The sequence below is a fragment of the Gasterosteus aculeatus genome, chromosome 9 (genome assembly GCF_964276395.1).
Source record: "Gasterosteus aculeatus chromosome 9, fGasAcu3.hap1.1, whole genome shotgun sequence".
Classification (NCBI taxonomy): domain Eukaryota; kingdom Metazoa; phylum Chordata; class Actinopteri; order Perciformes; family Gasterosteidae; genus Gasterosteus; species Gasterosteus aculeatus.
Window position 1 is genome coordinate 12,713,069 of NC_135696.1, and position 26,008 is coordinate 12,739,076.

General features: G+C 42.2%; 4 protein-coding genes and 2 long non-coding RNA genes across 6 annotated transcripts in view; 2 read left to right on the forward strand and 4 right to left on the reverse strand.

The window, feature by feature from the left end:
• Positions 1-403: 403 nt before the first annotated feature.
• On the reverse strand, positions 404-2,577 carry LOC144411589 (uncharacterized). Its single transcript, XR_013468778.1, has 2 exons — positions 1,537-2,577; positions 404-1,104 (listed from the first exon to the last, which is right to left on the reverse strand). It is a non-coding gene; the product is annotated as an uncharacterized LOC144411589 (long non-coding RNA).
• Positions 2,578-5,482: 2,905 nt separating this feature from the next.
• On the reverse strand, positions 5,483-7,318 carry LOC144411590 (uncharacterized). Its single transcript, XR_013468779.1, has 2 exons — positions 7,238-7,318; positions 5,483-5,710 (listed from the first exon to the last, which is right to left on the reverse strand). It is a non-coding gene; the product is annotated as an uncharacterized LOC144411590 (long non-coding RNA).
• On the forward strand, positions 7,137-10,446 carry LOC120825768 (keratin, type I cytoskeletal 19). The gene is made up of 7 exons (XM_078108898.1): positions 7,137-7,867; positions 8,118-8,200; positions 8,319-8,475; positions 8,623-8,784; positions 8,939-9,064; positions 9,702-9,922; positions 10,051-10,446. Exons 1-7 carry the CDS (start codon positions 7,460-7,462, stop codon positions 10,064-10,066), a joined length of 1,173 nt encoding a protein of 390 aa, XP_077965024.1. The 5' UTR covers positions 7,137-7,459; the 3' UTR covers positions 10,067-10,446.
• A 4,310-nt stretch (positions 10,447-14,756) lies between these two features.
• Positions 14,757-21,468, reverse strand: smap1 (small ArfGAP 1). Its single transcript, XM_040187582.2, has 10 exons — positions 21,134-21,468; positions 20,544-20,677; positions 20,275-20,360; positions 20,095-20,170; positions 19,902-19,964; positions 19,678-19,753; positions 18,242-18,372; positions 17,300-17,510; positions 16,085-16,422; positions 14,757-15,422 (listed from the first exon to the last, which is right to left on the reverse strand). The coding sequence occupies exons 1-10, from the start codon at positions 21,249-21,251 to the stop codon at positions 15,288-15,290; spliced, it is 1,368 nt and encodes a 455-aa protein (XP_040043516.2). The 5' UTR covers positions 21,252-21,468; the 3' UTR covers positions 14,757-15,287.
• A 156-nt stretch (positions 21,469-21,624) lies between these two features.
• cenpk (centromere protein K) lies at positions 21,625-25,634 on the reverse strand. The gene is made up of 10 exons (XM_040187659.2): positions 25,505-25,634; positions 25,144-25,218; positions 25,007-25,063; positions 24,300-24,363; positions 23,933-23,979; positions 23,746-23,828; positions 23,512-23,610; positions 23,052-23,187; positions 22,882-22,935; positions 21,625-22,178 (listed from the first exon to the last, which is right to left on the reverse strand). The coding sequence occupies exons 1-10, from the start codon at positions 25,505-25,507 to the stop codon at positions 22,023-22,025; spliced, it is 774 nt and encodes a 257-aa protein (XP_040043593.1). The 5' UTR covers positions 25,508-25,634; the 3' UTR covers positions 21,625-22,022.
• slc2a15b (solute carrier family 2 member 15b) overlaps positions 25,556-26,008 on the forward strand; it is a 50,392-nt gene continuing 49,939 nt past the window's right edge. The window contains exon 1 of the mRNA XM_040187671.2: positions 25,556-25,696. The gene's annotated coding sequence lies outside the window, so the exon portion shown is untranslated. The remainder of the gene's footprint in view (positions 25,697-26,008) is intronic.

The following is a 26,008-nucleotide window of genomic DNA, read 5'->3' on the forward strand; positions in this document are numbered from 1 at the left end:
TAATTATCACCGTAACAGACCCACATACTCATGCCACCTGAAAATGATCACATTGTTGTTTTCTTTTGTTGACTCATCAACAGAGCCATGCGGCCCGCCTGCATCAATCAACAGTCCCGCTGATAAAAAAGGGGGAGGAGACGACTTAAAACATCGCACAGTGTTGAAAATAGTATTTGGGCACATAATACTCCAGTTACAATGATTTACGTGGGATGATTTCTGTTTTAATTCTTTGAAGGATACCAAATGATTCTTAAGTATTTTGGAAAATCAACTATTTTGATTGAAAGAGGGGAATGTGACAGTCCGACACTTGTAACACGTTGACAATCCCTCATCTTTTGCCATAGCAGGTGTAGTTAATTGACAAAAGAACATCATAAATCATCCAAGCAATGTATTTCTTTACATTCTGACCTATTTGTTTTTTTATTATTAAAAGCATTTCAGCGCTATAATCAACATAACTTCAATCACCAAAGACAGGCTCTTTTGTTCCTACAAACACTGGAGACTGAAAAATGTAGCACACCTTAAAGATCTTTCTTCAAGACATTCAACTTTGATGGTTGATGGCTTGCATTAGCTGAAGGCTAACTAAAACCCGTTTAGTTGCATTTTAGCTGCAGCATCAACTAAAACACGGAAGCATGCTTGTGCAAACAGTTTTTTTGATGTGCTATCATTTCATAGACTTTATAAAAGTGAAGTTTGGTCAATTTTCCCACATTAAAACACAGAAATTGAAAGAATCAGTTGAGATGTTACATGTTATAAATGTCAAGACAGAAACACACATTGACAAAGTAGCAGCATTCACTCTTTGGTTTTTACAACAATTCAATTAGGAGAGACAAGCACTAAAAGTATTAAAAGTGCAAAGTTTGTTGGTGCTTGCGCTCCATCCAGCCGTAGGATAGACCAGGGGCCGGGACGCCGAGATTAGATGAGGCATCTCCCCCCCTTTGGGAGTCCACACACTGGTGGTGGTTTTGGTAGCGAATAAGTTGCTCCACTCTTTCCATATGCCAGATTCCCCTGCTGGTTGGAGGTGTCCGGGGTGGCGGAGGGTTGGTCGTCTGGTGCTTGCTGAAATGACAACTGACGACAACAGAGAGGAGAACCTACTTTTAACCTTGACTTTTGGGGGGAAAGCGTAACAGTACCACGTTTCGTTTGCAACTAGGTCTCGTGATTATCAACTTTCCCTCAGCTAAAAAAAGAAAATGACTGTCATTATTATTATTATTATTATCTGTGAAAAACACAATATTTTAAGAAAGCATCAGCATTTGTATGCATTTCGATGGCATGTCTAGCGAGAAGTATGCGTTATATTTTCATAATCTTCTATCAGAGAATGTAGAAGACCTTCCGTTTATTAGTTTCTAGTGACGTAGTTGCAAGGCAATGTAAATGAATGGGCCAAAACAAAACGTAGTATTGTCACGGCTTTGGGGAGAAAGCGTGAGAATACCACGTTCCACAACGTAGCCATTACACGTTTTGCTGTGAGACTGGGTTGATACTCACATAGACAGCGGGGCCCCTGGGGCAGGCATCGGCTTCTCCAGTCTTCCTGACTGCATTTTGGCTTCATAGAGTTTCCAAAGCATCAGAGAGATGTCATTGTTAAAAAGTATGAGTCAGGATAATTTCCAAGACATGGATATGGGGATATTCCATGGAACACAGTGAAGACAGTCATCATCAAGGGGAGAAAATATGGCACAGCAGTGTCATTTCAAAGTACTGGACGCCCTTCCAAAATGGATGAAAGGACGAGAAGGAAACTGGTCAGGGAAGCAGCCAAGAGGCCGACGGCAACATTAAAGGAGCTGTAGGAATTGGCAAGTACGGGCTGGGTACATATGACAACAATCTCTCGTATCCTTCATAGGTTTGGGCTATGGAGTAGAGTGGCAGAACAGAAGCCTTTTAAGAAAAACATACAAGCCTGGCTAAATTTAGCAAAAGCATACATGCAGACTACCAGATACCTAATATATATTTGGTATTTGTTAGAATATAATAGGTAATATGTAGTAATGTTGAGTGTGAGAATTGTAGTTTGGGTGTTAGTAGATATTAGTTTTTACATTAGCAGATGAAATAATTGCAAAAGTGAAGCACAATTTATAGTAATTTAAGTCATATAATTACTGTACACATTAACATACAGCCACAATGTAACTTTTAGACCTGGAAATGAATGCTAAATTTGTCTTATGGATTTCTTCCCTAAGAGGGTTTTTGGGGAGTTTTTTATCTCCTGTCAAGTAGTAAATGAGCAAAGGAAGCTTTGCTTTAAGCCAAAGGTGTGATCATTGAATGTACTGTAGTATTAAGTGAACAGGGATCAGGTCAGTGAGGGATTTCAGATTCCACCATCAGATGGAGCCAGGAGGGGGTCATGTGATGCCTTGGAGCAGAAAGGAATTCACGAGGGAGGAGCTGGGCTTGAATCGCATACGACTGCAGCACAAGGGACACGCCCCCCCGGGAGGTTGGAAGAGCTGAGCTGGAGAAGGAGCAGGCAGAAGCCTCCTGTGAACCAACGTCAATGGTCATATGAGACTTGGACGAGGGGACTTCTCTATTTCGCGAAATAATATAATACTGTTCATACTTGATTTCACTTTTATTTTCACTTTGTATTGCTTAGTTCTCTTAGTTATTCAATTCTGTATCTTTTTTAAACTCGAGCCAGTTGACTTTTCATGACTTCTCGTCTCAGAAGGGGTGAGGGTGACAGTATTGTTCCTTGATCAGAAGATCAGAACTCCACAAAATTTGGTTTGGACAGTGCAGACAAATACATATGCATGCACACTGGAACCAATTCCGAAGCAGCATCTCACCACCTCCCATCAGCCCTCCACACCCACTTTGGGCAGGGAAAGGAAAGTGGCCACAATATCAAGTGATAGTTCTGCTCGCTGCATCAGTCCAGAGTCACTGACGGGTTCTGCAGCGGTTTGCTGTCACGCTGTGTGCATCCAAAATCCACATATTGATTGTTTTGATAAGGGAGTCTGTGTGAGAGAAATGGTTGGCAGGTCTTTTAGTGAGAACATTCGGGTCAAGCTATGATTTACTGACATTGACACACATTCTTTCATTACCTTACTATTAAGTATAGTAATACAGTAGTCTCATATTTATCTTTACCCGTGACTTACTTTTGTATACACTGTGATGAGCGGATGGTATCTAAATTCTTCTTTGGGGAAAACTTTGGGACGCTAGTGGTTTCAAACTTCACAACATTCTGTGTGGATATCTGTTGCATCTCCAACTTGTAACTTTTTTTTTAATGACATTCACTAGATGGTGCACTTTAGCTGTGATTCTCCTGTCTACAGCTCAGAGGTCTGTTGTACAGGAAGGGTGCGGCCCTTTGATAATCTTTTTCAGAGCCATCAACCACTAAAGACCTTTTCACGTAGTCTTTTTCTTTTTACCTCATAGTGTTTTTATAACTATATCAGAACTTGATTCAGCATTTACGCACAAGCATCAGTCAGTCAAGTGCACCTTCTAATATATTTCTTCCAGGTGAATGTACTATTGGAATGAGCCGGGTAGCTCTGTTGACGCAACCTGGCGTGCAGGTGAATGTTTTATTGTCTACTGTTCACAAAGAGACAGGAGGAACTCACCAAACTCTTTACATATCTCACACAAACACACAGACGCGTACACATACAAGTAATCTAACCCGTCGGCACATTTCCCTGCGGGTTGCTCAGTCAATGATTCACTCAAGGACCTTCGTCAGAATATTTTGCATGCTGTGGATTGCGCAGTGCATGCTGATTCAATGAGCAGGATTTGGTAATGCCTGTGGAGGGGTGTGGTACATCGAGAGGAGGCTCCATGGGCCCTGTTGCACCATAACAGGCTCACGTCTGTGATTCTTAGTTACTGACTAAGCACCGAGCTGTTCTTGCTGCTGTATACATGGTGTATATACATATATATATAAATATATATATACAGTACTCGTCAGATGTTTGGTCCCATTTTGTCATTCAATGCAATGAATGAATACTTTTGACTGATCCTCCATATATCAGCATTATGTTTGTTTCTCGGTACACGCGACATTTCAACAGTTTCAGAAATCTTTTTACATCAAGCAAGAAAGCTGATTAACTTTTCAAACCTCCTGAAAGTGGCTTATCACTTAAGATCATATAACTGGCACTGATTTACGGAACAACAATATTGGCTCAGACAAATACATATGGTCTTAGAGGTCAGTCCTCGTTAGCTTCTGTGCCAATTTTTCCATAATGCGGTGCAATAGCAACAGTTTCAGCAAACCGGCATCGTATCAGCAAACATACGACATTATATTCTATCCACATCGTTAAGAATGGGTTTTTTCATTTGATAATTCAACGAAATCAACCCATGATTATTATTGTTCCAAACCTCGATGTCCTATAAAACGAACGAAGATGCATTGGTTTGTCATGTTGAAATGATATAAACAACCAAGTTTTCAAAAAGGAAGAGGCCCATTTGTTAGGGACATGGGAACGCCATGCCAGAGAAGTGACACGTACACTCTGCCAATCCCTGTTGCTATGCAACAAACTAACTGGATCATTTTAACGTTTTGAGACCACGGTAACATGAACGGAGAAATGTTTTGTTTAAAAACAAATCTTTGCATAGAAAGTGTCCCTCTATTCTCTTCGCCTTGAAGAAGGAAACTCAGGACAGAGGGATTGATTGCTGAAGATAACATTACTGTTTGAGTTCAGTCTGAGTCGGCTTCACCAAACCTCAGTGCCACCACTGGTAATTTGGTACAGATTTATAATATACAAACTAAATTCTCTCTGACATTTGTGTTTTAACTATAGTTATTCCTTTACATCGTGGAGTGGAGGTCACATGGGAATGCACAAGTTGCAGAAAGGGAAAATCAATGCAACGGATGCCTGAAGAAAGGGATTGCCCCGTCGCCCTGGCTAAAGTTCAAAAACCCTCATCGACTATTTTACTCAGGAATCTTATCTTCTGTTTTACTCAATCGGTTTCAGTAAGCAGGATTTGAGGAGCACTGGGTGTGTTGGTGTTTATACCCAGTCATACAGTTAATTACTCATAATGCTTTGAAAGCAGAAAGGACAAGTGCAGACAATCTAATATTTATATAAGCTCTCAGAGAATTATAGGATTGAACAGAGTAAATCACTGGTTAGATGTTAGATTGTTTGTGTTTCCTTTAAGCTTTGCTGTTACTGTAGATTGTGTAGCCCTTTGAGTAAATATTGAGTATGAGACTTTGTTCTTCAACCTGCCGAGGTTTGACCTGGGTTTGACATGAGATCACATGAGAAACTTGCATGTCTCACTTGTTCACAGTAGTATAATACTATCAAAAATGGTTGGTTTGAGACTACAGAGCAAGTATATGGAAAACACAAAGGGGTATTGTTTCTTGTTAAGATTGTAGAGGGGATTTCAGTCAATGTGCGTGAATCATGGGGTTGTTTTTTATGGAAGACACCCATGTGGTCTCCGGCCCATGAGGACATGAAGTCATCTGTTTTGCTCCTTTTGTCTCCGTTCTACTGGACACAAAGATGCATTTCAGGAGACAGCCCTAAACTGTATTAACCTAATGCTCATCTTCAGTCCAGCGATGTCCACCTCCACGCCCGACCTCATGGCCAGCTCGTCCTCATACCTGAGAGAGGTGGGGGACACAGGAGGACAAACAAACCGCTCAGATGGGTTTTATTGGGTAGTTATTAGAAGTTGTCAGTGAACCTTCAGTTCACAATTGAATGTGCATGTGTAGTGCACCATTGCAGAGAAATGGGAAATCGTCTGTTTCTCAGGATGTTTCAGCACAAACAGGTTCCTTAGAACTTTTAAGTCACTTACGTTTATTCATCCCGCTGATTTCCTACAGGGAGGCTTTTATTTTTTTGTACTTCTCAGTTCGTGTCTCCGTTTGGTTGAGTCATATCTCTCTCTCTGTTTACGTGTAATGACAGGCCAACCGAGATTGTGCATAACAGTGATTAAGGTCTAGACAAATAAAGTTGACGTGGCTTGTTTTAACTCCCATAAGGCGAGATAAACCTGCGACCCACATAATGAACATTTCGGTCTTTGAGCCATGACATATAAAAAAATGCCCCAAACCTCAAGAGACTTCTACAATGGATCATTTCATGTCATAAATGTTTCCCCGGCCCTCTGTAGAACAAACTATTTACTAAAGTCTAAAATTGTCAAGAATAATAGAGACAGGAATGCACTTTTATCGGTGTGGGTCACTTACAGTAAGGGATTAGTTGACACGATGCCCACATGCTAACAGGCATTGAGTTTACACTCAAATTGAAGCTAAAGATGCTACATGTTGTGCTACAGGCGCAAGGAAACAAGCCAGAGCTGCACTTTGAGATGAGGAGGACACACACACACATGCATGCATGCACCTCAGCCACACATTTGCCCTCCTTCTCATCCCTCACACAGCCCATGACAGAGGCCAAAACAAACTACATGTACTGTTGCGACCGTACACACACACACACACACACACACACACACACACACACACACACACACACACACACACACACACACACACACACACAGGATACAGGACTTAGGGGGGAAGTTGTGTGTGATAGGGTGAACAATGGAGTCTGACAAATTCCCCTAAATGGGTTTGACTGAAAATATGAAAAACAATCCTGGTTTGTGGTTCAAGGCTACACAATGTTCATGTCATTCAATAACATTCAGATACAATTAGCATTTAATGCAATTTAAAAGTATTTTCTAGCTGTTACAATTCTCCTCTGCCTCTAAAAACGTAGTGTTTAAAAAATGTAATCGTTCGTAACATCTTGGTATGATTTATTAATTATGCTATAATCATAGCAGTGTGTCCTAGAAGTTTTAACTTGGATTGCCAAGACTGAAACACAGCGTTATCATGATGGGTTCCAAAGATTAAACATATTACTAGCAAACAAATGTTTACTCAGGGTGGACAGTGAAGCAATAACACTCTATTTGCATTAAGATAAGAAGTCATACATGCAGAGACACACACACACACAAACACACACACACACACACACACACTATTAGACACACACTCGGAGAGATCCCCAAGGACCCACAGATCCTCACACACACACTCACAAGCATTCCATAACAGTTTCCTCATAGGAGTGGAAAGAAATCGTACCCTGGTCCTTAACGGAAAACAAATGGAGGTTCTGCCAAACCCCCGGATGAACTGTAGAGGAAAACTCCCACCTCCCTCCTCCCAGCCGGACCCGCCCCTGGTCAAGCACTATATCAGGAGCCTGCCTGCCTATAACAAACTCCGCAGTCCTGCTACATTCTTCAGCTGTGTAACAGTCCTCTCTCCTCGTCTTCTCTCTTGACCAGCAGACAGTCAGCCATCATGTTCTACAGCCAGAGCAGCGGTCCCCAAACCATCATCAGGCAGAGCCGCAGCTACACATCCAGCTCTGCTCCCCACAAGGCTCACAGCGTGTCAGGATACAGCTTCAGAGGGAACCCGCGCATCGCCTCCACCAGCGTGCGCACCGTCTCCTCCGGGTATGGAGGCGGCATGGGTGGGTTCGACCTGTCCAACGCACTGGACCAGAGCTCCGTGCACATGAACGAGAAGGCCACCATGCAGAACCTGAACGATCGCCTGGCCAGCTATCTGGACAAGGTCCGCTCTCTGGAGACGGCCAACTCCAAGCTGGAGGTGCAGATCAGAGAGTACTACGAGCAGAAGGGGCCGGCAGCCGAGAGGGACTACAGCAAGTACTGGGCCATCATCAATGACCTGAAGGACAAGGTATTAAAATGCGGGCGAGCCAAATGTTTGCTGTGCTGTTAATGATTATTTAACACAGTTGGCTAAAGTCAAATGGGAAGGCAATGTGCTTGACAATGTAACTCAGTGGTGTAGCTGTGAGACTTGATGTAGATGATGTATCTTAGAAGCATGGGGAGTGAATAGTGTGTAGTTCAGCGCAAACCAGTCCCTGCTGTGTGCACCAGCACAATGAACTATTCAGAGGTCCAATTGTCCTTCTTTTCCAAAGATTGCTGCCGCCAACATCGGCAACGCCAGCATCCTGCTCCAGATTGACAACTCTAAACTGGCTGCTGATGACTTTAGAACCAAGTAAGTAGGAATCTTCATACGCCGAGGTCCTATTCTCAGCACGTTGATGTCCAACGAGAGGGCTTCGGGGGCCATAGGGGTCTCATATCTTTTTGCTCCACTCTCAAAAACAAACCAGGTTTGAGCACGAGCTGATGATGCGCCAGTCAGTTGAGGCTGACATCGCAAACCTGCGGCGTCTGCTGGACCAGACCACCCTGACAAAGGCTGACCTGGAGATGCAGATCGAGAGCCTGCAGGATGAGCTGGCCTACCTCAAGAAGAACCACGCTGAGGTGACTTTAGCACATCCTCCAGCTATTATGACCAATAATCACCGTGAGCACAGCGGCACCCGTCACCCAATCCCGCACCAGAGCTGTTTGTGACTCAGCCAGTTAGATGCTCAATGCTGACCTCTTTTCATCTTTCCCCCTGTACAGGAGCTGGCAGCGATGCGCTCTCAGCTCACCGGCACGGTCAACGTGGAGGTGGACGCCGCGCCGCAGGCAGACCTCAACAAAGTCCTGGACGAGATCCGCGCCCAGTACGAGGCCATCACTGACAAACACCGTCGCGACCAGGAGTGCTGGTTTAATGAGAAGGTGAAAAAGACTGTTCCGTAAACACTCACATCCCACACGTTGCAGATGACTGGGTTTACTCCCTCAGCCGTCCCATAGACATACTGACTGGTGGAAATGAGAAGGGTTATCGCCTCGCCAAGACTCCTTTTTTCTTTTTTTTTTCTCCCTGTAGTCTACAACGCTGTCCAAGGAGGTGGCCTACAGCACAGAGACAATCCAGACGTCCAAGACAGAGATCGGTGACCTGCGGCGCACACTGCAGGGCCTGGAGATTGAACTGCAGTCTCAGCTCAGCATGGTGAGACCCCCCCCCTCCTCCTCTTCCCCCCATCTGCTCTCATCGCACTGATCTTGCCTTATATGAGCAAAAGTCCCGAGTTGCAGTCGTGTCTGGTATTGTAGAAACAGCCAGTGACAGAGGGTAAAATAGCAGAGGGAGGGGGACAGAGAGAGGCTTCATTGGAAGAATGAGGGGAGGCAGAGGAAGATATATGCACAATAGGATCTGTGGGGAAGGGAGGGAAGGGCTCCATTTGGGAACGGCATAAAAGAGCTTGAAGAAAGCCGAAGGAATGCTGAACTGGATGACCCAAAAGGTCTTGCTGCCGTGGATTATCTGTGCCCAGCTGGAGTAGATCATTTAACTCTCCCTGCGAGCACAGAACGCTGCTCCTGTCGAGGAGCAGCTAAAAGAGCTTAGCACATATGCCTCTGTAATCATTTCCTTATAAAGAAGGGAAAACGCTTTGCACAAACACACCTGATTTTGTGTCTGTCAGACGCATAATCCAAGGCGTGGCGGGTGGTTACAGACTATAGTTTTAGATCATCACAAAGTATTTAGTACAGTCAAGTAGTTTGCAAGCATGAACATCAAACTGCGTGTTTCAATGTGCGTATCAGCTGCTTTTTTTTTTCTTTGCTTCTCTTAACAGAAAGGGGCTTTAGAAAACTCACTGGGAGAGACGGAGGCTCGTTACAGCTCCATGCTCTCTGCCTTCCAAAGCACAATCAACATGCTTGAACAAGAACTCGGCAACGTGCGCTCAAGCATCGAGCAGCAGGGCCAAGAATACAGGATGCTGCTGGACATCAAGACCAGACTGGAGCAGGAGATCGCAACCTACAGGAGCCTGCTGGAAACCGAGGAGTCCAGGTAGACCCAGTGAAACATGAGAATGGAGTTATGACATCATTTTAAAGTGGATGGAGTCATGGAGAAAATAATGCACCAATTTACTCAATGTTTCCCTCTGCTTTTCTCTTGGCCCTCCCTCACTCTAGACCTAAAGGTAAGTGACGTGTGTTTTAACACGGCATATAAAACAACAGTAGGATCAGTGTGATACAAGCTTGAAGCGCTGCCATCATGAGCCGTTGCCTTCTGTTTCACAGGAGGCTCAAAGACCACAGTCACAACCACCGTGCGGAGTTCCAGCTAGGACGTCCAATTGGCAGGACAAGCTGTGCTCAGACCTACAAACACACATTCACACACACACACACAACCACACCCACACACTAATAAAACTGTACTGAGGAAAACTGAGGTATTTTGGAAGTGAAGCCTGTTTTAAAATCCACAACATTTGCAATTCAGAAGCAATCAATGTGCACGTGCGGTTGTGTATTTGTGTGTGTTTCACCTGTCTGACAATAAATCGGCGAGTTGATACAAAAGTGTGTTGTTTCGTGACTTTACTGGTCTTTTGGAAAAACACACATTCTACATCCTCTCAACAACATCGCTCTGTTTAGGCAGTCGTCACAGCAACAGCATTAATACCGAGGAGGTAGGATGCAGAAACCTTTACTGCTGTCGGGAAAGGGAGAACAATGGTTAACAGCTCGAGTGTGGACGGCCTTAGGATTTACAGACCCATTAAAGTGAATGTCTGGCCTTCGCCCAAGGAGGTTTTTTTAAACAAGACGCACCCAAATGGTTGACCAATCCTTTCCATGGAGGCCTCCAAGACAGTGCTACATGAATTATGTGTGACTCACGTTACCTAGTGACAAGAACACACACTCAGCATAGAAATACTGAGTGGGAACGCAAACACCGACTGGCTGAACAAATAGAGTCACTGTGGAAACAGGTGCTATCAGTGCTGCACTTTGGCCGTTCTTTCAAAATGCTGATTGATTGAAAATGACCAGTGGGCTGTAATGGTTTAATGTATGCTGGAGGGTTGTGTGATGGGGACCTGCTACATATGTGTTTGGTTTTGTGTCCTGTTTAGTGTTACGTTGGTGTGGAGTGTGGGGAGGAGGGAGGGAGGCGCGGTATCATTTGAGCCTTTGCACTCTGTGCATGTCAGCACTCACAGCTTCCAAAAAACGACAGTGAAATCCAGTCAAGAGTTCATAATTCTCAAATGATGGTGTAATGTTGGTTTCGGAGAAGGGGGAGATTATAGAGAGGATCACATTGCGAACTCCCCCCTCCTCTGAGGAGCTTCACTCAGCCATATTTGGATCCGCCCTGTTGCATATGTGCGTCTCCTCCACACTGTTATAATGACGAAGCCCTTCAGAAATGCCTGTAACTTATGCCACATTATGCTGTGATGGAACTTGTTTCCGCTCTTCCTGTACGAGGCACAGTACAAATGTTGAAGCTAATATACACAGCATGAGAAACCAGTGTGTCAACAAAGACAATATTATATACATCAAAAAACATAGACAAACATGGCATCTGAGGTTTGTCATCGTGACATCAAAACGAAAAGATTAAAATAACCGTTTTGCAGTAACTAAGGAAGATATTAACACTAGAAACATCAGTTAAACACCACCGCTCCCACTTAATTGGAAGGATTTCCTTCAATTTGTTCAGGAGCCTCTGGGTGTCATAATGAGTTGTCATCATGAACAAATTTCAGTTGACGATCTATATAATAGACAAGGGGATCAGAGGAAGACGTAAAAGAAGCCGACGTTGAGCAGCAGTTAGTTCATAATTTACAACATGACTAGACGGGCGGTCTACACGTGCCTCCACAAAAGAATATTCAGGGGAGCGGCTGCAGTTATTTCAGTATTTTATCCCTGTCATGGCTGCCTGCCACCTAACGCCCGCCTGAGGGTAGCGGAGAGGGAGTTTAGACAGGAAAGGAAATTGCCCCTCACTTGAAGGCTTGAAATACCTGTTTGAAGACATACAGTTAAATTCATGTTTGGTTTACTGACGACCTTTTCTGTTTTCAGCTTCCTATTGAAACTGTTGAAACAACGGGGACTTTTGCACCTAACTACCTTCCTCCACTACCGTCCAGTACCTAAATCTGAAAGTCATAGTGTGCTTTTTATTTAGTGTATTGCGCTTTTTATTTTTCACAAATAAATAGCATTACTGTGGAAATGAAATAACATTTCAACAATTTGCAAAAAACTTGTGAAGATCATTAACTATCTAGGTACTATATAGTAAACATGAAGCTGCCAGTAGCCAGTTTGGGCTTGTTTTAGCACAAAGACGTTAAGCAGGACATGGTTTGCTTACTGCTTCATTTTGTAACATAATTCTGATTAATTTTACTTAAGAAAGTCCACTTATCTGTGGGTTGGTTGTATTTACATAGACTTTTACCAAATCACAGTAAGCTTTCAAATCGGTAAAATGTTTAGTGGAGTAGAAGTCTTATCTGCAACGGTCAGATGTCGACACACCCGTATCAGCTGGAATGTCGAAGCAGCATTCTTCACCCGGCTGACGGGAGAAGTGTTAAGTTTGACACGCACGCTGAGAGAAACGGCCAACCTCTTTGCTAAAGGTCTGAGACACAGTACGACATCAAACCTCACTGTGAAAGTTTTCAGAGGCATAACAACAGTCGAGAGGTAGAAAGTGGAACAACGCCAAATTCACTTCAGGGGCTTTCGGGCGCTGCCAAGCACGAGATAGCTGTGCCTTTTGTCCATTTTGTATGGCTTTCAGTTTGGTTCTCCTGTGAGTCCATTCCCTCCATAAAAACAAAGCATTGTGTATATTTTAATAAGAAAGCCTGCAGCTCTGGGTAGGAAACGCTGGATGGTAAAAGGTGAGATAAAACAGGCAGGGTTGGTTTGATGCACCACACCCTACGTAAAATTGCAAAATTGTGAAGACAGGATGGACTTACCTGGTCTCAACTTAGTAGCATTCTAAACACAACGCATGTTATCATGAAAGAGAGAGTTCATTATGAGAGTTTTGATGGTATTTTTTCTGTGGTACTTGAAAAGGAACTATACATTCACTTTTTAAAGCTGTTTCTACTGGATCATATCCCAGAATGCATTGGGTGTATACATATATTGTGTGTTTAAGAAATGCAGTCTTTTGAAATCCTCATTAATACGCAAAACCCAGAGGAAAATACCCAATGAAAGAACTGCTGATCAGATGTTTCGGCAGAGTGAGGCACATTTTCTGTACAAAACTGTTATGGACTGTAAAAACCATTTGAATCTTTTCCAAACCCTGCAAGTTTGTGTGAATGTTCCCAAAAGTGCCTTAAAAAGGCATAAACTTGATGTTCCGTATTTACTACTTGATGTTAGAAAGGTGCGAAGGCTCAGCAAGATACATTTATGAGTGATACAAAAGAATAACTACACAATAAGTTCAAACAAATGGGACAGAAATGTTCATTGCAATACAAATTGCCTCAGATTAATGAGCAGACAGAATATATGGGCTTTAGTTCATTTTGGCTACAGACTGGACTGGGCAACTCCCTTTTCATTTCAAAGCTAATGCAATACTGCCACCAAGTGCTGGTTTCCTATATGAATCAGTTTGTTACAATAAACAAGAGACTCATTTGAGACAGAGTGGACTCCTTATCAAACCCATAGAAAAAGCACTGCACCCTATTAAATCAAAACCACAGGCATTGATCATGTATCAAATCAGCCAGAATACATGCAGGCGCTTTCCAAAATTAAGATCTGAATTATTTAAAGAGGTAGAATAAAACACAAGCTTTAAAGATATATGTATTACTGCAATCATCTGAAGAATGAAAATGAACAATCGCATGCTCAAAATTTCAAATAAGAACAGAATAAAACCACTTTTTGGACGTGTGTAATTTGTCGCTGGGTTTTAATTAAGATCGCACTCATAGTGCCCTGATGTCTGTCCTACACCTCAACACAACAAAGTTCAGGCCGTCACACTGACTGGAAGGAATTTTGCCCAAAGTAAAGCCAAACGTGTAGAGTGAAGAGTAAAATGCATTTTAATGGAGCAAAACATGTCTTTTGTTTGACTTTGGACAGCAGGGGGCGTGGTTTCTGAGAATTATTCAACGCGGAAGGAATGTGTCGTTTAGACGTCTGTGCTTTCTCCAAATCCAGGCGTTGTGTAGTTATTGAGTTGAGGATTGATTTTGTGTGCGGAAGAAAAACCACCGCGTGTGTAGGATTCATTAACTGGAGCACCTTTACTCTCGAGCCAGGAAACTGATAAGGGTTTTTGAGTCGCTGCTTTGTAGTTTTGTTTGTTCAATACACGTGACGATATGGACGCATTTCCTTTCCTTTCAATCATTTGCTCAATCATATGTTCAATATGTACTAAAACTGTATAATGATATGATTTTTTGTTAATGTTATCTTTTACTTTTAAACCCCCAATGTCAAATTAAGTTTAAGCTTATTCAATTTTATTTCAACTTTTTTTTTTAATCATTTCAAACTCTACGGGAACCAAGATATCCAAATGTATTTCGCGAACTGTGAGTGACAACATGGTCTGTGCTGACTGCCATCTAGTGGGCAGTAGCAGTAATTGACTGTTCCTCGGCGAAAAAACTAATAGACTTTAAAATATACCTAAACTTTTTGTCTTTTGCTCACAAATCTGCAATTCTGTTTGTATAACGTTTTTACTTTCAGTGGCCGAGTGAGATTCTGGATCAAAATTTAAGCAACAATAGATACAATTTTGCCCTAGGAAGTACATTTCTATATGAATCATAGAAGACACATCAGACCCATTCATTTATTATCGCTTTAATTTTATACTGGAACCACAAGTACTTTAAAAGAAGGTTATACAGCGCTGTACATTTGGAGCAGTACTAACAGACTTGATGGTCAAATCTTCTCCCGTTAAATACTATTCATTTAAATGTCCTATATTCTTATAATTATACGATAAAAGCTTGTGTAACTGGTCCTGCAGCTTTTCTGATATGTCAATATCATTTTTGTTTGGACTGTTATTTCCTTGTAATTTTTTTTCCAAAAAAGGAAAATAAAAGTTATGATCAAAAACCATATGACAGGCAGAAACTGCCAGGCTGTAATCCTGTATGACTCCCAATTCACTCACACAATAGAGAGAAAGAGACAGAGAAAGGGAGAGGGGAGGGGGGGGAAGGAGATACAATTTTAATGTTCTGAAGGCTGGTCCGCGATGGAAATGGGCATCAGTTCATAGGGAGGTGCAAAGAAGCACAAGATATATTTTGCACTTTCTGCCACCTCGACTTTTACTCCGCCCAACCATTAACTCGCTCGAAGGCTCACTTCCATAGCTGCGTGCTGAGAGTCTGGCCGGATCCTGCGGCGGCCCATCCGCCCATAGCTGATGGAGGCTGACTGAAGGCCATCTGGCCACCTGCACCATTCAGAGTCAACCCTGACATCTGCTGGTTCACCTGGGGACGTTAGAGAGATCTAGATCAACACCAGAGCATAAACATCATGGATTGCAACCTGTACTACTATAATTATGTGTCTCCTTCCGGGCCTCAAGGGTGCAGGAATCAATTGTTGCTGCTCCATAGAGTATATACACCCATAAGTGGCTGCTAGATGCCCTGTTGTGCAAAGCGTCATTGGAGCTGGGTGTGGACACAAGTAAAACAAACCATGGCTGTGCAACTCGGCGCATTTCAATGTTTGCTTTCAACAACTATGAAACAAAAGTAATCGACAAAAGCAGATGTTGAGACGCATTAGGTTGCTCTAGATCAGCTGGAGAAAGGTTGAAACATGGAGGCCGTCTCTTTATTTTTGATACAACCATGTGTTAAAAAGTGGAAATCTTTACTAGTGCAGTGTTCTTAATAATTCAAGCCTCTTAAGTTTGCCTTTAAAGTGCACAAGATGATTCATTTAACTCAGCACTTTAGGTCCATTTCTATTTGTGTTAAAAAATGATCTCAATATTCACCAAAACAACCGATAAGGATTTTTGCCATAATCAAGCAGCCATGCATGCACCCAACCCACAAACCTAGACTTAACGGGGAGCTGCTTGTTAACCCCCCCCCTTACAAGGCTGCAGTGATCAGCATGGCTTAATGGCTCTTCATACCTGACCCATGTTCCATTGAGCATGTTGCCCCGGCTGGATAGTGTACATGCCCTGAGCGGGCAGCATGCCTGCAGGCAACGCGCCGCCCTGCGGCCCCATCATCCTCGGCGCCATGCCCATCACACCGGTGGCTGGCGCATTCCCTATGAAGCCATTAGGCATCGTCATCCCAACCATCATGCCCGGACTGGGCCCCATCATGGCCGCCCCGCTCTGAGCCATCATGGCACCCATGACGGTTGTAGGCGGCATGGCCGCGCCCATGCCGGGGAAGGCCTGATAACCACCGGCGGCCTGGACAGGAAACTGCATCTGGGATGGGCCCATGAACATACCAGCTGAGGTGGAGAGAAGACATGCAAAGCAGAGAAGAGAATGTTACACAGAGAATGATCGTTCAAGTCGGGTCTATCATATGTGGGGCGTTTACCAAAAGCAGTTAAATGTTTGGCTGTTTGTCTCACGGCCTGTTAATCAAGTTTCATACAAGCATGAGTCTACCTGCTCTTTATGTATTACGTTCGCCACATGGATCAACATTACGATGGTGGGGAAACGTTTATTTAGCTAATAGGTTTTCAAGGTCTGACACAGTGGGACTCCCCGAAGGACCAAATCCAGACAACCGCAATCCCAAAACTGGAACTAGTTTCCATAATTCGGGGGATGAGAATCTGAAGAATAATTTTGCCATGCAGGGACAATTAATTAGTTGTGGGCGACAACTGGATCCCGGTTTTCTCTGCATAAAAGGAAATTCTCAGGCCAGTTCTGGAGTTATTGGAAGCCTCTTTAGCCCCTTTTCTGTTTTCTTGGCAGCTTTATTGGGGGCTTTGACCTCAATAATTTATCGTACAGACCACATGTGTTTTTAGGACAGTAGAGTAACAGAAAGCAGGAATTAATGGTCTGGTCAGCTATTCATCAAATGGTTGTAAAATATTATGGAGATTTTAGATAAACTTATTTATGTTAAGTGATTAAAGGTGTTTTGGTAGTAACATATTCAATGATGTAGGTACAGAGAAACATAATGTAAGATAATCAACGCTTCCCCAACAATCATATCAATTTCTTTATCCCAAAACGTACGCATATATGTCTGTGTATGTGCGCATGTGGTGTTTGCAACAGCGGAAAACACTGATAATGATTATGTCTCAAAGGCATTGCAATAAAAGATTAAACATTATTTCAAAAGGTGTGCGTGCTAACCAGCGGGGGCCTGTTGGGGCATGCTGTTGGATCCATACAGGGACAGGATGGAGTCCTTGGACAGCGGCTTCTTGGCCGCGTCTTCGGTTTTAGCGGCGTTACCGGCGTCGCTGAACAGGTCCAGGTCTCCCTGTCCCGACCCCGAGCTGGCTCCGCCTCCTCCTGCCGCCGGAGCGTGTGCCGGAGGGCTGGCTGCGTTACTGGAGCTCACCTGTTCAAAACATCAGTATATTCAGTTTGAACTTGTCCTGAAAGAACATCCTTCAAATTAAATCAACAAATTATCTCCAATAAAAGGTTCCATCATTAAATCAAATTAGATTCAATAAAAGTTCAATCTATTTGATCTACAGACTGTAAATGCAGTGGAAATACACTGTACCTCTGTATGATAATACTGTCATTTCAAATGTGGAATATTGGTCAACAGTTTGTTGGTCAACAGCTTGTTGGTAATTAGAGCTCCCAGAAGTCACTAGTTGTTTTACCAGCACTACCTGTACTGTAACACAGCGATAGCAAAGTGACATCACAAGGACGCATTCAACATTTGCTTTTGGCTGTTTCCATCTCTGGGGTTATGCCGGTTCGCCAAACCAAACTCTCTTAATCACTGTGGGTCTTTGAAGACATTTACCATTTTACAGTGAACAAATGATGAAAACATAATAAAGGAGCCACTAATGTTTCTCACACAAACACAACAGTTGTCACTATTTAAATGTTTAGCCAAATGATTCTCTTTCTCTGCCCCTTTCACCGTCTCTTGGCATTTCCATTTTGTGGGTTACTGATGCCGGTAGTTATTAATTTACTTTTTTTAAATTTTCTACTGCACACTTCATTTAGCATGTACAATTAGACAGGCATTACTGTCAAGCCCTCCTGAGCATCACTTCGGAAGTGAGTCGCCACGAGCAGGTGACCCTTCCTACTTGTTACCTGAGTGAACTGAGCTGCAGATGAGGATGAGGGGAGGGGGTTGGATACCATTGGGCCGAATATATCCAGGTCATTGTTGTTCTGGCTTGTGCTCGTGCTACCATTGTTAGTTGATGAAGCTGCCGGTGCATCTGTCAGAGAGGTAAAAAACAAACAAAAAAAAACTGGTTTTACAGGTAGAAATTCAGTGTTGGAGTGTTTTCACAAACCTACCGTACTGACAACAATTGACAAGAACTTATGAAGAACAAATAAAACAGTACAATCTGTATTTGTTGTGAAAAGGTCTGTAAAACAAACAGAGCGTATGTTTGCTCACGTGAGAATACATCAATTAATTAAACAGCAACGTCCACCCACAGCGAGCAGCTCGTGCAGTGAGCATAACAGCAACAATAAAAGATTCATCAGCTTGCTCTCGATGGCTCACTGACCACAAGACGCCCCTCATTGGCAAGAATACGTCATCTTACTTTAAACTTTAAATGAAAGTGCTGTAATGAAGTGGTATCCACATTCAGTCACTAATGTCAGAGCCATGTCATTGAAAGAGAGGTGGACAAGTACACAAGTCGTGTTCCACCGCATCATTTGAGCAAATGAAACAACTCACTTTATATACATCAGTGCAGAAATATCCAAATAACCGCCACTTGCACACTAGAAGACCTGCAGCAAGTAAGCCGTCAACGGACCCGTGAGCTGCAACTTTCCCCACACGGTTTGGATGAATGTGCTGCATCCATTCATCATGTATCAAACTGTCCCCATTTCACGGCTTACCCGGTTTAATATGGTCAAAGAGAGAAGGTCAGAAACAAAAAAATCGGAAGTTACTGGTCCGTCGCTGACCAGAGTGACTGAGTCAGCAGCTTTACTGCTTCCTCTGACGGTCACGGGGAAAAACTCTCGCAGCGGCTCGCTGCCTCAACAGCTCCTTAAAACAACGGACTTCATTAAAGTTCTTATACAGATACACACAACATACCGCATCCGATTGGTTTAGTTTAGTCTGCTCCTTTTCAACCGAGTAACAGGAAAATACAGTCACAGTAACAGCTGAACATTACTCTCAAGAGGTTTACAGGGATGATCACACGAAATACAGAGCCAGTATGTTTTGGCCCTCAGCCTTACAGGACTATAAAGCCTCAGTTCAGCGCCCTTACCTTCATTGAAATAGCATACAATCCCAGCCATAACAGTCATTTCATATGAATCAGTCATCTAAAATGAGACAGCACTGTTGGCACGTAAAACCTCCAAGCTGAGAGAGTTTATAGTCTTCCATGCATTCATTGGAACCGGCGATGAAAGGCAAACAATTGCAACCAGAATTGTTATTTAGCTGGATTCCATAAATATCTCCAGCACATTCATAGGGCCCATTTCATTCAATTGTATTATTTTGCAGCAACCAGAGAAGACATACTTACCAAGGCCTAAGAGGTTCACAGCGGGTTCTGAGGTCTTAGCAGGGCTGATTTTGGGGGCCGGCCTGGACTCTTCACTCTTTAAAAAAAGAAAAGTAGTTAAAATAAATAATCTTCTTAAGGAAAAGTCCATATGGGACAAAAATAATGCTGTACGTAATCATTTATAATAATAAGTTGTACATCCAACAGCTCCACTCATGAAGGAAGGTGTGTGAGACACTTACTTTGGTGTAAGATGACGTCTTGGTCCCTCTGTCTGGCTCCCTCTCTTTCTTAACACCTTTTGGCTGAACAAAAACAAAAGAAATTCAAAATTAACCGGAAAAACGGATTCAGCCATTTGTATGTCAAAGTTTGTAAAATACTTTAAAAAACATGAACATTATAGCTATTTAGTATTACAAACTGGATACATACACTGCTCCCATTAGTCACATTCTTGCTGTAGTATTTCTTCTTCTCATATTTATCCCTGATGAAGAATTCCACAGCTCTGAGGTCAGAGTTAAGAGACAAACGGGTCAAAAATGAATACTTTAGTATACACAATATGGCCCTTGTAAGTAATTTAACGTGTGTGCTGATAGTTAAGGATACTGGTCTGTTTGCGGTCTTCTGAAGTTTTCTGGAAGGTTTGCCTCATAAAGCCGCCTGGCTCTGGTGTTACCCATATCCTGTATACTCTAAAGAAGGAAAAGGAAAGTGAAAGGTTTACAGATATCAGATGTCAAGGCTGGAATAAATGTCACAAAGTACCATACAACTAAGATTTTGCAATGCATCACCAAAACAAGTTAAACCGAAAAGTATTGAGTTGATAAAGAGCAACGTGTGGCTGTAATCGAAGCAAAGCACCAAAAATATACCTGGATTTGTGCAGAAGTCCATTGGTCCAGGTTGACTGATTTGACCCTGGATATGTGCACTCCGAGGTTCCTGTGGATGCCGGCGCATCGGATGCACATAAACACTCCCAGATTCCACGATGCCCATCGTGGACCTGATAAAGCAAAAATAAAAAATAAAAAATAAAAAACAGTATTGTGATTTGATCATGGGGAGAAGTCTGGCGAAAATACATAAACATGCAACTAACGTTAACATATTGTAGTGACTCAAAGTGGCAAAAGCAAGCTCTGAATTCTTAAACCAATGTCCTCAACTCCTTGTGGAGAAACTGTTCCGGTTTGCTTAACAGGAACAAACAAACAAACAAAAAACAGAAGCGCTGAAGGGAGGCGACAAGTGGGCAGCTTACATGTAGGAAGTTAGCTCGCTACTTAGCTTAGTGTAGCTTCAGGGAAAGATGTCAGCTGACTAGCGTGAGCTAGTTACACACTAGCGAGTTAGCTTAGCCCAGTTAGCGAACCTAGATGCTAGAAGTTAAAGCGGGTCGTGGGAAACGTGAACCCCGTGACGTGGATTTTCTTTTAAGTAGCGAGAGTGGAAACTGTACCTTTTGCCTCGCAGTCGGCGCAGTACTTGTTGTCTTCCTCTCGGAGCATTTTGGACAGGATGGCCTGGTGCTGCTCGTTGAGTTTCTGGGCCTTCTCTCTCTCCGAGCGGGTCGCCATAGTCACGGCTTTAGTTGGACTTTCTAAATAAAAATAACTCCGCTTTAATCAGTCGTATATCGAAAAAGGTTTCTGATAAAAGACCATAATCAGAGCGGAGGACGCCTCAGAGCGAGATGTGAAAACACCCGGAACCGGGATCCCGTCTCCGCCCACAGGAATGCTAAAGCTGACGCGGCGGATGCAGCTGATTGGACGGCCGTTCTGACGTCATCTGACGACCAAAGTTTCTTTCGAAATAAGTTTTAAATTTTTATATAAAAAGATATTTTAGTGCAGTAGAAATGTACCCAACAGTTCCCATTAATAGCTTTGTCTTTAACAATAGCCACTGATCGCCCACACTAACTATGAGAAATGACAATGATGCATATTTCTTTGTTCTGAAAAAACTCCACATCTGCAGTTCCCGAGTTTATTGAACGTCAGAGTTTACAGACAACAAAAACAACAGTTGGGCATCCGGGTACCTAAGGGCTTGAAATGAATTCTATTACCAATTCAAAAATATTAACAAAACCAAACTTTGTCATATGTAAAATATTGCATGAGTTTACACAAAATAAAGAGTTAAATGCAGGTGTTCTGAGATGTTTTAAAAGGACCCACGGTTACCATGTACAACTGATCATAAAAAATATACATGTGAACCCTTGTAGGGAAATTTAATAATTCTCACTTCACATCTCTAACCCCAGCAGTTAATCTGCACATGATCTTACATAATGATGGCACTACAGGATCAAATTCTGTGCCTGACGCACCATCGCCTTAACAAAAGGTTTCCAGACGGATTTTGAAGTTACTTTCTTGGTGCCTCACTGCAATGCCATAGCGCAAGAGCATCTCAACGTACGGTGGCCAGAATGTGCTATCCACAGTCACATAAGGGTCGTGTGGTGTATTTAGGACCTTGTTCATAAGCACCTGTGGGGGCACAGAGGGAGATTTATTCAGTGCAAAGTATGCTGGGAGGCATTTAAAAACAGAAATGTCAATCAATTTAATTACAATGTCACATACAACCACCTTAAAAGAATACATGCAGCCCTGAGAGTATATATATGCATACATTTATATACGCACACATGTATACACTCACTGGCCACTTTATTAGGTAGACCTATTCAATTGCCAATGACATGGCCGCAACTCAATGCGTTTCAGCATGTAGACGTGGTCAAGACCACTTGAATGGTCAAAAATATGTTGTTGATGTGAGAGGTCGGAGGACAATAGGTAGACTGGTTCAAGATGATGGAAAGGCAATACAGTAACTCAAATAACCACTCGTTACAACCAAGGAATGCAGAAGACAACTCCGAACGAATTTGGAGTCTTTAAGAAGATCAGCTACAGGAGCAGAAAACCACACCTGGTGCCACTGCTGTCAGCTAAGAACAGGAAACCGAGACTACAATTCGTACAGGCTCACCAAAATTGCAGCATGTTTTATATATGCACACATATATAATATATATATATATATATATATATATACATACAGTATATATACACACACACACACACACACACACACACACACACACACACACACACACACACACACACACACACAAGGAATCATAATTAGACGTCAAAGTGGTTTATTTGGTGCATGAAAACCCACCTCAAGAATCTCATTAAGTGAAATCAAGTCTTCATCCAACTCCTGGGTAATGTTCTGAAAACAAAAACATAATTTGTTTATCTGCACTGATGTGGGAAGAGCGCAGGTTTTGCATGTTTACAGGCTGCGAGAGCACAAACGATGGTCAAACACAGAACAGGCTGCTGCACCTTCTTTTTCTTGTTTGTACTGGATTCATTGTGAGGGAGAGGGACGTGCTTCTCCAGTATTTCCCCCAGAGACTCCATCAACCTTTCATGGTAGACCTTCATTTTATGGATTTTCGCCTTGGTGTCCTGAAAAATACTGAGTTCACATGTCCCTATTTTAGTTCATACACAGTTTTATTTTAGTTCATACGTACAGTTTATTTTAGTTCATACGTACAGTTTTCAAAATATAATGTATGAATCCTCTAGTTCTGATCTCTTGTACGTTTCCTTTAAATGGCATCCACCTTCCTACCAGGCTGTAGCTAAACATTTACAAGTGGTGCCAAATCTGGTACACTTACAAGATAGACTACTACTTTTGCGGTGAATGTACATTGTCGCTTTTTTAAAGAAATGCATGTGTTTTGCTGCCATCCAGTGGAGCTAAACCGCAAAAGTTGACTAATGTGACACTCACCTGTGCTCTGATGATTTTCGTTTTTCCATTTGAAGTCGTTTGACATGGTCATTGGCAGCTTCCAGCACCTGTTTCTTCTCTTCCAACCACTTCTGTTCACTAAATTAGACACATTTTCAGAACAATAGACAGGGAAAAACATATTTAAAGTATCTTCCGTTCACTTCTGAGAAACATGTATAAGCTCTAAGGAAAGACTTAAAGTCTGCAGTATTAACTAAAAGAGTTACGCACACTTTTTTAGTTTCTCTCAATTGGTCTCTCCTGGCTTCATGGCAAGAAACAACCATCTCAAGTTCAGAGCACAGCTTGAGCATCTGTGGAAAACCAAGTGGAAAAAATAAATTGCATAACTGAATTTAAATAATAAAAATTTCAACAAGACACATTCTTCAATATTGTATTTCACACGCAGACATACCTCCTCTTTTCCAGCTTGAAGTAAAACTTCTGAATTTGATGCCAGCACTGGATGGACCAAAAATATAACAAATACTGTTATATATATATATATATATATATATATAAAAATACGGCTATGACAAAATGTAACTGTGTAAATCTCAATTTAATAAAGTTACCGTCTTAAAAGAAATATTCATTGAAGAACAACGTTTGTCAAACCAACTTCACACCAGTTTAAATAGTTTATTTTTCATTTGAAATAAATTACGTTAACTGTAACTGTGGCATAAAACTGTGGTACTGATTATTTATGCTCATATTTCAGTTGTAAACACACATTTCCTCATCGTGGCAGCTTATATCAGTGTGAGCAGAGGACTTACATTCTGGCTGCATGGTCAGCCACTGCTTCAGTTCAGCTTCTGTTGCCATCAGTCGATTAACTGCCTAACGAAGAAGAATATTCACACATGCTATCACATTTACAAATGCTAATGATTAGTTATTAAGTCATTTAGGGACATCAAAACAAAAAAAGCCAACAATATTTTTGTCAAATGTGAAAGAGAAAATCCAAACTAAATTATGATTTTGGATTAACTGATTGTAAAGCTTCATATGAACATCAATCATTTCAGTTTGACTTGCTGAATTACTCTGACGCTGAATTTTGGACAAGCCGGGGAAGTATTTTATGACATTTTTAACTGTAAACTAGTACATATGTGCCAACAGCTGAGCACAACATGGTTCTAGTTTGATGAAGCAGACAAGTCACAGTGAGTAGATGTGGTATTTGTTTTAAAATTATGTCATATCTCTAGGGAAGAAGCAACTTCGAAATACAGAAATATTTGTAAACATATACTGTCCAAGCAGGTCTTCCATTAGCCCAATTCTGTCATTCTTGTTTTACGGGATTCCTTTTTGACTACTCAAATAAATAGGTTATTCTGCTTGTCTTTATATAGACCGTTGATGTACACTAACCTATTAGTATAGTAAAATAGTAATTTATGTCAACATCAACTTCAAGGTTTTCCATATATATATATCCTTAAAAGTACAGCAATGAACACAATCATCTCACCTGCTCCGGGGGATTCTCGCATAAATCGGGTTCACACAGCATAATCTTATTTTGAAGCTGAGAAAGAGAAAGGGACACATCCTGCAGTTAGTATGGTTTGCACATCCAGTGACTGGTTGGAACGCGCATCGCTTTACCGTCTCCAGCTCCGCAAACTGCTCCTCACACCGGCGCATCAGCTCGCTCTGAGCGGCCTCCGACAGCCCCGCAGCCTGAGCACGGAAACGTGGGACAAACAAGACGGTGTCGATTCGCACAACAATATGTTTTTAAAAACGAAGTGTTGATACTTAAAACGGGACAGACACATTTCTCCCGGTGCACGAGCGAGCAGTCGTTAAGTTAGCTGTCGGCTAGTTGTGGCTCGTGAGGCATTATTGAAAAGTCAGCTGGTTCACATTAGCTGGGCCGATATTCACAACAGTTGCCTACAGTAACCTTACCTTGCTGTGTACATGTTTGAGTTGCAACAATTACAAGAAGGACGTCCAATCTTACCATAGTATGTGAATTTCACTCGTTTATTCTGCACAACACGGAAGCCAGCAACAACAGAGGCTGCTTTTTCAAAATACCGCCAACGCTGATGACGTCGTGTCTGCGACAGAGCGCGTGCTGAGGCGCGTCAACGCTGCGCCGGACTGCGCATGTTCAGCGCGGCCTTCATCGCTGCGAGCCACGGATTTGCAGGTAAGACCAATTTTTTCAGGGAAAATTGGTAACTGAGTAAACCAACTGTTGCAATATTGCAATGCATAGTGCATGACGCAAAAACCCTGCAGCAGTTCCTCAGCACAAAGGGGTTTATTGTGCTTTCTCAAGAAATTTGGCTTATTACTTTAAAATCAAAGCGTAAAGGCCAATCATATGTGGTTTTAATCACAAAAGTATGTTAAATACTTTAAATACTATGACCTACTTCAGTATAACGTTGAGGTAGTACTTTACATTAGTTTTTTATTTTCAAGCTAGTTCAGTTAAACTACTAAATTTAAATTTATT